Source organism: Micromesistius poutassou (genome assembly GCF_964030765.1).
Source record: "Micromesistius poutassou genome assembly, chromosome: 8".
NCBI classification, from domain to species: domain Eukaryota; kingdom Metazoa; phylum Chordata; class Actinopteri; order Gadiformes; family Gadidae; genus Micromesistius; species Micromesistius poutassou.
In genome coordinates, this window is record NC_140278.1 from 17,677,477 (window position 1) to 17,689,835 (window position 12,359).

The 12,359-nt window shown below is 51.4% G+C and overlaps 1 protein-coding gene across 3 annotated transcripts; it reads left to right on the plus strand.

Annotated features, from left to right (window-relative positions):
- Positions 1-933: 933 nt before the first annotated feature.
- Positions 934-10,054, plus strand: rasip1 (Ras interacting protein 1). 3 transcript variants are annotated; one of them, XM_084471957.1, is made up of 16 exons: positions 934-1,202; positions 2,075-2,196; positions 2,511-2,968; positions 3,239-3,499; positions 3,902-4,149; positions 4,276-4,440; positions 5,392-5,596; positions 5,945-6,252; positions 6,361-6,522; positions 7,146-7,186; positions 7,450-7,604; positions 7,766-7,878; positions 8,044-8,347; positions 8,982-9,145; positions 9,268-9,409; positions 9,513-10,054. In XM_084471957.1, exons 2-16 carry the CDS (start codon positions 2,075-2,077, stop codon positions 9,689-9,691), a joined length of 3,027 nt encoding a protein of 1,008 aa, XP_084328083.1. In that variant the 5' UTR covers positions 934-1,202; the 3' UTR covers positions 9,692-10,054. The 3 variants fall into 3 exon arrangements, with proteins under 3 accessions (XP_084328083.1, XP_084328085.1, XP_084328084.1); XM_084471959.1 differs by having other exon boundaries at positions 3,911-4,149; XM_084471958.1 differs by having other exon boundaries at positions 934-1,198.
- Positions 10,055-12,359: the final 2,305 nt, after the last annotated feature.

Sequence of the window (12,359 nt, forward strand, 5' to 3'; positions counted from 1 at the left end):
GAAGGTTTATGTAGTGGAAACATATCAGTTAAATATTTTGGCCCTAAACCATGTAGGGATTTATAGGTTAGCAACATGATTTTAAAATATATTCTCTGACATACAGGGAGCCAATGTAACGATTCAAGAATTGGTGTATTTTGTTCAATTTTTTTGGTCTTTGTTAGAACTCTAGCAGCAGCATTCTGAACAGGGGAGACCTGTAAGGAGACCATTGCAGTAATCAAGCTTGCTAGTGATAAAGGCATGTACGTTTTTGTAAGTCTTCAGTAGACATGAGCCCTCTAAGTCTTGCTACGTTTGATGTGACTGTCGAAATGTAAATCTGAATCCATGATGCAAGGTAATGGTTTTTGGTTATTAAGGTTATGAATCATTCACCTACTCCTACATGTCTTGTGTTGCAGCACTCTGCAGCAGAATACAGAGTCTGACGCAGACGTAGCACAGAATTATAATGTGGACATTTTGGACTGAACCCTTGTTCAAACCACCGTATACATGCTGATCAGAACATGTTACATTTTTAAGTTGTTGCTAGTTTTGTCATGTAGAATATAAAATTAATGTATAAACTTTACCAATAAGGATTTTTACCAATAAGAACTATTATCCAATCAAGGAATGTGTGATGTACTATCTGAGATAGATATAGATATAACTATATATATAAATAGATAGTATACTAGATAGATATAATAATCAAATAATCGATTTATCTAAGTGTACTTCCTACAATATGTCCAACAAGGCCTTGAGGATCTGAACACGGCTGTCGATTTCCCCTTCTCCTAGTCCGGACCAAACCTTCTCTCTCTCTCTCTCACTCAGGATATAGGTGTTGTCCACTGCGAAGGAAGGAAATTCTGTCACTCAGAACAATGGGCCTGTTTCTCTATCTATAGACCAGTGAAGCTGAGCCCCGGACTGAGAGGCAGCCGTTTTCATGTCCCGATAAAACAGAAATATCGAGGTAACCTACATCTACAACGGAACAAAGTAACAGACATTTGTAAATTACTGAAGGTTGGGTAGATCTCCGACCGGGACAAGGCTTTTGCAAAATGGAGTTTTTGTTAGGCGGGAAGACAAGAATCCAAACAAACTGAGCTGCGTTCGGTCGCATATTTGCATTTATGCAAGGAGAAGGTCTATCTTGAAGGATTTAATTGAAACGATAGAGGGATCAGCACTGGATGTAGGTAAGTGTTTACTTTTTATTTAAATGTATTTTCCTTTTTGAACACTTTTTTGTGTTTGGGTCTTGTAGAAATCTGAATCAATCAGTCAATGGAGTCTCAAAGAAAACACATCCTGTTTTTTTTCCTGTGGGCAAAATAACAAGAAAGAAAGACGCAACAACTGAACGATAGCGGGATGGAAGGAAAGAACGAAAAACATGAAAAGAAAGAGGGAAACAAAATTATTATATTTAGGCCTTACTTTCTTTAAATTACAATGTTTTTAGTTTTTAGTTAGGAAGGTTCATACGCAAGGAGAGGATTTTCCAGAGCGGAACTAATTCTTCCTCCACAATCCAATGCTTCACCTGTTGAAGACTATCCAAAGTCCACAAATGCTGAAATCTGTGGTAATTCACATAGTCAGAGAGCCAGTGACCCTTAGAGTGGGCATTTCCCTTTTGTTGCAACAGCTCAACCTGCGTCCAACAAAAGATGCTTCCTGTTTGGGGAATGACAAATTGCCCACACACACACACACACACACACACACACACACACACATAAACACACACACACACACACACACACACACACACAAACACGTACACACCTACATTTTTCGGGGATGTACTAATGCTTGGTCTATCTTCTTTGCGTCTATGCAACATGTTGACATCTCACTGTATTGTGGGTATTTCTTGCTGATGATATCACCCCATTGTCTGGTAATTCCTCCTTAGCATTTCTTCACACACATTCCTCACGCCAAGGTGGGGAAAGATGAGAGGAAATTGGCCAATTTTTTTGGCGGAAAACAATATCATTCCTTAAGAGTTCAAACACCATCTGGGCTCTCCCACCGTAAACCTTCTCTTATCCTCCACCGTCAGATGGAGGAGTCGGGCAGTCCTCGCTTCAGAAAACTCAATTTCCCAGTAGGCCTGTGGATCCACTCTCCCAGGAAACATTTTGCCAAGCTCGGTGGCCGCTGGCCCAGTGCAGTCTCCGTCAAGTGAGTGTGCAGCTCTATTAAACATCCCTTTTATCCCGCGCTACTTCCTGTCGGCTGGATCACCTTTGTTGATTTGTGGGTTATGTTCTAAGTTAATCCCTTTGAAAACGGGCGCCGTGATTAGTTCATCAAGCTGTCACAGTGTTTACTGAGCCCCGGAGCTTTGGCCTGCGTGTTATTTTAGGCGACATTGCTCGTCTACCTTCAGGTCTGTCATAATTTACAGCTGACCAGTCCTTTCCTTTCCCCTTCCTCTCGGGCTCCATCCGTCTTCCCCTGCCCCCCCCTCCCCCCCCACTCCCTGTCATTCCCAGGTCGACCACTAGCTCCGACGCGGCCTCCCTGTACGAGGCCCCGACGGCCCCTTCCTCTTCCCTCTCGGCCTCCACCCCCTCGCTGGCTTCCCCGGCCCCGTCCCCGTCGCCCTCCCCGGCCTTCCTGCGGCCCCGGCCGGCCGGGCCCCAGTCGCGGGCCAAGCGCCTCTCGCACCTCTTCCTGCGGGGCCGCTCCAACAGCGACCGGGACCGCGCGGTGGGGGAGAGGGAGCGGGAGCGCTGGGCGCACTCCGACTCCGGCCCGTCGTCGTCGCACCACTACCTGCCGCCGGCCTCCTCCGCCGCCCCGGGCCTGGTCAAGATCTACGGCGACGCGCTCTCCAGCGGGGCCAACTACCGCTCCCTGCTGGCCAACGTGCACTCCACGGCGCAGCAGCTCATCGCCCAGGTCATCACCCGCTACACAGAGCGGGAGCGGGAGGAGACGGAGGACGCAGGTAGGGCAAGGAGGGGGGAAGGGGGAAAGGGGGGAAGGGGGGAAGGGGGAAGGGGGAGGGGGGGAGAGAGAGAGAGAGAGAGAGAGAGAGAGGGGGGGATATTTATTTTCTTCGTTCGTTTTCCTCCTTTTTTTTTCTCCCTGGCCTTTAATCCAAAACAGGGAAGAGTTTGTTCAAAAAGCAAATATGAATGATGTCATATAAACAACAGCAGTGTGATGGAAAAAAGAATGACACCCCCTCTCCCCAACTTCCTCCATTACCTTCCAGTTCTACAGAAATACAGCCCAGAGGACTTCCTGCTGTGTGATGTCATTGGAAAGCCCATCCAAAGGCCAGATGGGACCGTCCAATGGGAGACAGAGTGCCGGAGGGGCGTGGCTTCCTGGGAATGTCCCTTGTTGTTGGTGGACATGTGGCGGCCCAAGGAAGGGTTTGAGCGGCGTTTTGAAATGCAAAGAAAGGAAGACTATGAGAGAGAGGAGAAGGAAAGGGAAAAGGAGCGAGAGAGGGAGGCAGAGAACTGCCAAGGTACAAATAGGAAAATATACGTAGGTCATGTAAGTCTTTATCATCATCAACATGTGATGGTAACCGTGTGTTTGTGTGTGTGTGTGTGTGTGTGTGTGTGTGCGTGTGTGCATGAGTGGGTGCCCGTGTGTGTGTATGTATGTATGTGTGGGTGTGTGCCTGTGTCTGTGTGTGTGTGCACGTTTGTGTGTGTGTGTGTGTGTGTGTGTGCCCATGCGTGTGTGTGGGGGGACTTGTGTGTGTGTTCGTGCATGTGTTTGTGTGTGTGTATGTGTGCGTGCGTGCGTGTGTGCATGTGTGCGTGCGTACCCGTGTGTGTATGTGTATGTGTGCGCGTGTACCTGCGTGTGCATGTGTGTGCGTGTGTGTGTGTGCGCGTGCGCGCGCGCGCGTGCGTGTCAGGGTCAACAGGTGTGCGCTGGAGGCGGAGCAGAATATCCTCGGGGGGAGGGGCCGAGGAGGGAGAGCGAGGTCACCGCTCGAGGAACTCCGAGCTCAGGCGGAGCATCAGCGACATGAACCTCAGCCTGCGCCGTCGCCAAGGCAACCATGTCCCAAACGACCCGCGTCTCGCCACTAACGCCCTTAGCAACAGTGGGACAGAGGACAGGAAAAACACCACGAGCGCGATGGCCCCGAAGGGGGGAGAGGTGAGCGGGGGGGAGGTTTACAGAGTTCAAATGAGTTCAGTGTGGCTGTTCTTTTGGGGGGGGGGGGGGGGAGAGGGGGGGGGGGGAGTTTCCAACAACACATCTTCTTCATGCTCGCGTTTCTAGACGAGGGGGTCAAAGGTCGCCAGCAGGGCCGCGTGGACAAACCAGACGCAGGAGGAGGACAAGGACTACTCCAGCTGTGACCTGGAAGTGATGTCACAGAGCTTGATCCTCCCGCCCACCGACAGGCCCTACTTCCTGCTGCTGCAAGGTTACGATCAGAGCAAGGCAAGGCATCGTCTCCCCCCCCCCCTCCCGCCCCCCCCCTCTCCCCGCCTCCCCCCCCCCCCCCCCCCCCCTCTCCCTCAGATGTGTCATTCAGATGGAGCGAACGCGTGGAGATTACACACAAACACTAACAACACTTAGGATATAAACATGCACAGGGATGCATGTCATCGCCGATGACGTCATGCCTGCATGTCCCTACTAATCGCCACATACCATCAGTCCTTTCCATTCCCTCTGCAACCCTCTCCCGTTCAAAACAAACTCGGTAGCACCAGACAACCGTACTGCCGGGACAATAGCACAACAAGAGCCCTCTGTGTAAGCCACTCCGGCGCTCTGAATGACTCACACAGGTGGCCATTGTAGCGACCTGGGACACACTTCACATGCTTATCTGGATTTCAATGCAACGTCTGAATAGTGTCTGTCTTCGGTGATGTGATGTGTGATACAAAAACCAAAACACTTAAAGGATAACAGACCTCCCTGACTCTCTCTCTATCGCTCTCTCTATCTCTCCCCCTCGCGCTCTATCTCGCTCCCCCTCTGTTGTGCTCCCTCCTTGTGCTCTCTCTCTCTCTCTATCTATCTCTCTCTCTATCTCTCCCCCTCGCTCTCTATCTCTCTCCCCCTCTGTTGTGCTCCCTCCTTGTGCTCTCTCTCTCTCTCTATCTCTCTCTCTATCTCTCCCCCTCGCTCTCTATCTCTCTCCCCCTCTGTCGTGCTCCCTCCTTGTGCTCTCTATCTCTCTATCCCTCTCTCTATCTCTCCCCCTCGCTCTCTATCTCTCTCGCCCTCTGTTGTGCTCCCTCCTTGTGCTCTCTCTCTCTCTCTCTCTCTCTCCTCCTCTCTCTCTATCGCTCCCCCTCTCTCTCTATCTCTCTCCCCCTCTGTCGTGCTCCCGTCTTGTGCTCTCTATCTCTCGCTCTTTGTTTTGGTTTTGCGCAGGACTTTGTTTTGTACATCATGGCGGGGCACACCCATGTGTTTGGGAGGAAGCCCACGATGAAGGAGCGAGAGAAGGACAGAGAGAGGGAGAGGAAGGGCAAGAGGCCCCTGAAGGTCGACACCTTCCTCTCTGCGCCCGACGTCCTCGCCAGACACCTTCTGGTGAGGAGGGACTCCGCTGTGCCCGGGACCCCTCCCGGACAAGGTGCGTACCCCTCTGTCTGCCCCCCCCCGCTTAACATTACACCGAGGAAGGGTTCCTTCTCAAGGCTTCCTCCCTTGGATCTAGGGAGTTGTTCTTGCCCTTAGTTAGGAGTCATAAAAGGTGTCATAAAATAAGTGCGATACAAAAAAAGTGGGCTTGACTTGGCCGTGTTATAACAAATAATTTCACGATGAACTAACACAGTACCTAATATTCCAAGGCTTCTATGCTTCCAAAAATAATGAAGATTGTGTTGCAACGTTGCAACACATCCCTGTGGGATGAATACAGCAACTCCCCCGCGCTGGGTTCATGACGTTCATGACGTTCCTCTTGCTCTGTCCACAGCTCTGATGCGGCCCTTCAGAGGAGGGGCCGTCACGCACAACGGCTTGGCCCTGTACCGCGAGGCCGCCCTGAAGCCAGGGGACGTGGTGGGTCTGGGGGGCCACTTTATCTTCCTCTACCGAGACCCCCGCGTGACCCCCGCTCCCCCGCTGGCGCTGGCGCTGGCCCTGCCCTGGCAGGCGGACGGCGGGCCCGCCACCTGCTGCCCCTCCGGGCTGCTGGACCGGCAGGAGGCGCTGAGGACCTACCTGGGGTCGTCCGAGGCCCTGCTGCGGTTCCAGCCCCGCCACGCCGACAGCCTGCTCCAGGTAGAGCGACAGAGGAGACGGCCGTCTTCTGAAAACACAGACTGACCGGGAAAAACAAAATCGGAAGGTGCCGTGATTCAATGTTTGTTGCGTTCGCTTCCCCTATAGGAGATCATCTCAAAGAACTCGTCCCCTGACTCAGGAGGGGGGCCCCTAGCCCCGGCCTACCTCCTGTCCATCATGATCGACCACGCCTCCAAGCACCTGGACCCCGCCCTCACACCTCAAATACTGCTCAAGGCGGCCAATCTGATCAAAGGAATCGTCTGGGTGAGTGATCCTATCACAGCATCGCCCCCCCCCGTGCTACAAAACCCCTCTGTGTGAGCCCCTCCATGTTTCAGTTGTCATATTACAGTCCTTATCGTTATTCCTAGGAACTCAAATCTAAATCCCATTTATCATACAGGAAAACACTGAAAGACAGGCTTCTTGGAGCCCAAGAGGATTACGGTTAGGGGGGAGTGTTAATAATATTTAAACTTTACGCCCTAAGTACAACACATTAGCACATGTGGATGGAAGTTGAGTACCATTTATACAAACATCCCCTCCTTCATCACGACTGCAATCATCGACCTCCCACCCGTTCAGATGAGATCTGATTAGGAAAATAGGAAAAGGAATACAGATGAGCGTAATAACCCGGTCAAACGGGAGACAGACAGACCGGACATGTGCACCACTGTGGCTGTTAGCTTGTAGACGGCAACATGGATGATCTGAAGTCACTTCCCTCCTGCTGGAAAATGTGCTGTAATTGTTGTTGGCTGTGAGTCCAGACTTTACCCCCCCCCCCCCCTCCCTCCCCCCTCCCTTCCCCTTCATCCACCCCAGCTCTAAATGGAGACCTTACTCTTTCTCCTCTCTTCTGTCGCCAATTCTTTTCACAGGATAACATCAAGGAATTTGGGGATAAGCATCCCACGCAAAAGTAAGATATTTTCTGTCGGTCACATTTCCTCTGTTTAGAGATTTGTTCGCCTACCGCTGAATGATTCACGATATGTTTGTCATTTTTGCTGTTATGGCGCAAGGGAAATCTGCACCAAGGTGGAGTGGGCTCATAAAAACGTTAACGAACACAGTTGTTTCTCCTCACAGTGTTTATCCGCTAACATAACAATAGAAAACAGGAACTTGGTGTGAACTCCAGCAGTATGTAATGGCTGACAATATGGACTGTGTTGTGTCCAGCTCTACAGAACCAGAGAGTGAGCTCTGTGCCCCGAATGTCCAGAAGCTCTCCTCTGACCTCCGACCTCTGATGTTCTGGATGTCCAACGCCACCGAGCTCCTCAACTTCTTCCAAGTAAAAGTCGAGACCATGGAGAAAGAATGGGAGTTTGAGGGTAAAGGAAATCATTGAAATCTCCGGGTTGTTTTTTAATTTGGCAAGGCGTTTAGCCTCATAAGATCAAAAATCGATTACAGTGCACCCTGTTAAAAGGTACGACACAGGCCTTTATCCAATGGGTTAGCCTGATTTATCCAAACCGTTGTGCCCTCCAAGCCCCCGGTGATCCGGTGCTGTCAGCGGACATGGACGTCTGCTCAGAGGCCCTGGCGCAGCTCGATGACGTCATCATGCACACCTTCCAGCAATGTGTGTACCACCTCACCAAGGTAAGCCGCCAACAGAGAGCGGGCATCCCTGTCGAGTAACTCCTTCCATCGCTCTGACCTCAACCCCTTTCCTCAGAACCCAACCTCTCCCTCCACCCGCATCCACACATTGATGGGGTGACTTTTAGTGCGCTCGTGTCTCCCCTTTTTTGTCTCCCTGCGAAGACCCTGTACTCGCTGCTCCCAGCCCTCCTGGACACCAACCCCTTCTCCAGGGAGGAGAAGGACAAGGAGCGGGACGGAGCGAGGGCCTCCGAGGGCGGGGAGCCGGCGGCGGCGGCGGGGGGCGACGGCGAGGCGGACGACGTGTCCTCCCTGCCCCCCACGGTGGCCGGGCTGGTGGAGGTTTACCGCTGCTCGCTCGCGCTGTCCCGCGAGGCCTGCCTCTCCCCGCCGCTCACCTCGCAGACGTTCGGGTACCTCTTCTTCTTCACCAACACCTCCCTGCTCAACACGCTGCTGGAGAGGGGTGAGCTCTTGCTTCCGGGGTGTGACTCCGGTGACTCTGTGGTCGTTTGGGTGGAGGGGTTTGAACAGGCGGTGACTGGCGGTGCGGGGGCGGAAACTTGCCGTCGTTGAAGGGGTACGGGACAGATGTCTGTCAATTGGCGAGTTTGCTTTTCTCACCCTGATACAAACGAGTTGTTGTGATTCCATACACATCGATGTGAATCGACAGCGGGAGTTGGCTGGGTTAGCATTCGCTTTCCTTTAGCAGCCTCATTGACGTGCAGAGTTACAGTAGCCTAGCTCCTCTTTTTGTGAGGGATCTTTTTTCAGACGTTACTCCCCAAAGTGTATTCCCCTCTCATGCATGAGCTAGGCTAATGACACTCTGCAAATCAATGGAATCTGGGTAAGACAGGCAAATGCCAGTTTGCAGACATTTTATCTCTTTAAGGAGCAGGTATAAGGATGCCCAAGATGGCCTACAGGTAAAGCCTAGGACCTTGGGCATCAAACCCAGTATCGCTAGCTATGGCTGGGAGTCAAACACCCTTACCACTCCACTAACCTGCACCTATACTATATCCCTAGCTTTGCATATTCATCATCACAAATATTACTTTTTTTGATTTGTTCTGTTGCGTTCCTCTTTCCAGACGGCCTGTTCTCCTGGTCTAGAGCGGTCCAGATCCGCACCAACCTGGACCTGGTTCTGGACTGGCTGCAAGGAGCCGGCTTAGGGGACATAGCGTCTGAGTTCCTGAAGAAGCTGTCAATCACTGTTAACTTCCTGTGTGTGCCCAAGACCCGCCTCATCCAGGTAATACACTGATATCATGTATGGATGGGCAGAGTGTTCATCAAACGGCGACGTCTTTACCTGCGTGGCGTGGGATGGAGGACATGTTTCATGTTGCGCTGCGTCTGTCTTGGCTCGGCTAGTCGTCGTGGAGCAGCCTGCTGGAGGAGCACACCTTGTTGAGCCCGTCCCAGCTGCACCACCTCCTCACCCACTACAAGCTGGGGCCTGCCAGGGCTCCTCCAGCCTCCTGGGCGCCTCCTCCTGGAGCAGAGCTGAGCGGAGGTACGAACCACCAAGAACCTTCATGTAAACACAACCGAGAGCCCCGCAGCCCTCGTCTTTCTTAAACATTTGACCCCCTTGACCTCTTGTTGACCTATTCCAGATATCTTTGAGAGCTTCCTGGACCACCCACCGCTCATCCTCCCCAACGAGACCCCGCGGCTGAACCTCTCCCAGCCAATCCCCAGCCCCGAGCTCCAGAAGGAAGTGACACGCCTCCGGACCTTCCTGTGGGGACTTGACCAAGATGAGCTCCCAGCAAATCAGAGGACTCGGCTCTAGACAAGTCAAAATAGGTCATTGTATGATGGGAAGTCACGTTAGGACGAAAAGGAGGTCTCAAGGCAACTTAGGAATCACACATCGAGAAAACAAAGTACAATCGCAAAGTGTGTTGACCAATACGATGTGATGAAATCACCTGAAGCATCGTGATGTTGACGTGATTGGTTGGTTTGAAGAATGAATAACTCCACATATATTTCAATCATGTATTGTCACTGATATGGCTTCATAGAATTTATTTTATTATGGGTTATTTTAATATTAAAAACAACCTTGTGTTTATTGTACCACTAGTCTTCAGCTTTACTTGACTGACATGCATGTTTTTTGCATTTCCATGGTTTGAATAAAAAATGAAGGAATTCCCGCTCCCAAAAAACGTGTTCGGTCTCGACATGATCCATTGACCGTCCTGGTTTCCCCCCCAAAGGGGTCTCTGGGTCTTGGCAGACTCCAGCGCTTTCCGAGCGATGGGAGAAAGGTCCACAAGGTGGCGACGCAAGACCCGCTCCGTGCTGACGTGAAGTGATGAGTTTGCAGATAGGCTGGGCTAAATAAGTAGGGGATACAATTATATTGCTCTTTGAGCTTGGGGCAGAATCTCATGGTTTCCTGTAATAATGGCTGCGTTTGGCGCACAGCGGTGAGTCAAAGAGCGTAGCCGACCACACACACACACACACACACACACACAGGCGAGGAGGGGAAGGCTGTGTTAAAGGTCAAGACAGGTGACTTAAGTGTGCCCTGGGAATTTTTCATTTCCGCCCCGGAGGCAGCTGGGACCTACGCAAATGGCCGGGCCCTTTGGATTTCCCAGGTCATTGAAGTGGTGCGCCATCATGCTCTTTACACAGAAGTTCGTGAGTTACTTAGTGAGTCTGCTTTTGGGGACAGATGATGATGTCATTAAGTGAAGTGAGCAACATCTGTTTGCGTGTGTGTGTGCGTGTGTGTGTGTGTGTGTGAGGGACTGGACTCAGAAACTCTCACTGCTTGCTAATCCACCACGCCGTTCATTGTCTAGACAGCTTTGTCTCTTACGAAAGCATTCAAGTACTTTCCCACCAAAAAACATTGTTTTGACTGTGGTGACATCTACTTTTTCGCGAGAAACGTGCATGTTATTCAGCATTTCCTCCTGATGCTTTGAACTCAGGCCAGGATGCTCAGCTTACTTCCGGTCAGCACAGTTGGATGAGTTCCTTTCCAGTAAAACGCACAAAAACATAAGACTCCTCAGAGACCCCTGCTTACATCATCAGTGTTGTCTGGTTCTGGTTCCATCCACCCAGCTTTCAAACGAATCAGACATCAAGACACATGTCACGGACGTAGAGCAATTATAGATTATGATTCACTTCTAGAGGCCCCCCACTGTGGTCCACTTCATCAATAAAGTATTTGTAATCAGCCTTATTTGTAATTCAATGCGGTGTGTGAGTGAGAGTGAGCCTGTGTGTTTGTGAGCTAAATTCAAGTTTCCAGTAATCTAATACAGATGTTGCCTGTTCTTAAACACAGGCAGCCGGGCGGTTGGCAGTGGGCCATGCTGACAGTGTGACACTGTGCCCTAGCTCCTTGATACATGCACATGACCCATGTCTCAACAGCACTAAAGTATATGGTTAAGTAATCATGTGTCACACGCACACACACACACACACACACACACACACACACACACACAGTAGTGATGACCTCAAACACTGACACAGACAAAATGTCACAAACACACCAACATACACGCACACACACACACACACACACACACACACACACACACACACACACACACACACACACACACACTGTATACAAGCACACAACACACACACACACACACACACACACACACACTCACACAGACACACAAACACACACTTTCACCCAGTAGCATATGTTGTAAAACACATGTGTCTGCCTTTCTCTCTCTCTCTCTCTCTCTCTCTCTCTTGCTCACACACACATACACACACACACGCACACACACACACACACACACACACACACACACACACACACACACACACATCAGGAATCCGTACCCAGGTGCAGGCCCCACACCTGTTGAACGGCTCTCTGTAATTAGTTCAATACAATTACCATTGGTGGATGCAGGCAGGGGGTGAGGGAGGGGGCTGAGGGCTGAGGACAATGGGCCAGTTATTCTCCCCCTCTATCATCTCTCCCTCTCCTTCCTTCTCCCTGCCTGGTGTCAAGTAATGAGAGATTCTCTCCCCTCTTCAAAGCAACGGAGTTTCCTCCAAAACAGCTGAGTCAGAGGTGAAAAGAAGGAAGAAAGAGAAGGAGTGAAGAAAGAGAGAAAGAAAGAGAGGAACGGGCAGCAGTGGGGAGGGGCGTGTGGTAATGTAAGGCTGGTGGTGGTGCTGGTGCTGGTGGTGGTGGTGGTGGTGGTGCTGGTGATGGTGCTGGTGGTCCTGGTGGTGCTGGTGGTGGTGGTGCTGGTGGTGCTGGTGGTCCTGGTGGTGGTGCTGGTGGTGCTGCTGGTGGTGCTGCTGGTGCTGCTGGTGGTGGTGGTGGTGGTGGTGGTGGTGCTGGTGGTGCTGGTGGTGCTGGTGGTGTGCGGCCCACAGGACCACACTGATGGCCTGCATTGTTACCACCGCCGTAGTGCGCTGGGGGAGCCGGGGGAGCTGGCGGA

Bases quoted from the DNA above. Each gene is read 5' to 3' on its own strand.
- rasip1 (XM_084471957.1), top strand. From the start codon at position 2,075: ATGGAGGAGTCGGGCAGTCCTCGCTTCAGAAAACTCAATTTCCCAGTA. The intron at 5,597-5,944 runs GTGCGTACCCCT...CTCTGTCCACAG, and splicing joins CGGGACCCCTCCCGGACAAG to CTCTGATGCGGCCCTTCAGA. The intron at 7,605-7,765 runs GTAAAGGAAATC...GTGCCCTCCAAG, and splicing joins GAAAGAATGGGAGTTTGAGG to CCCCCGGTGATCCGGTGCTG.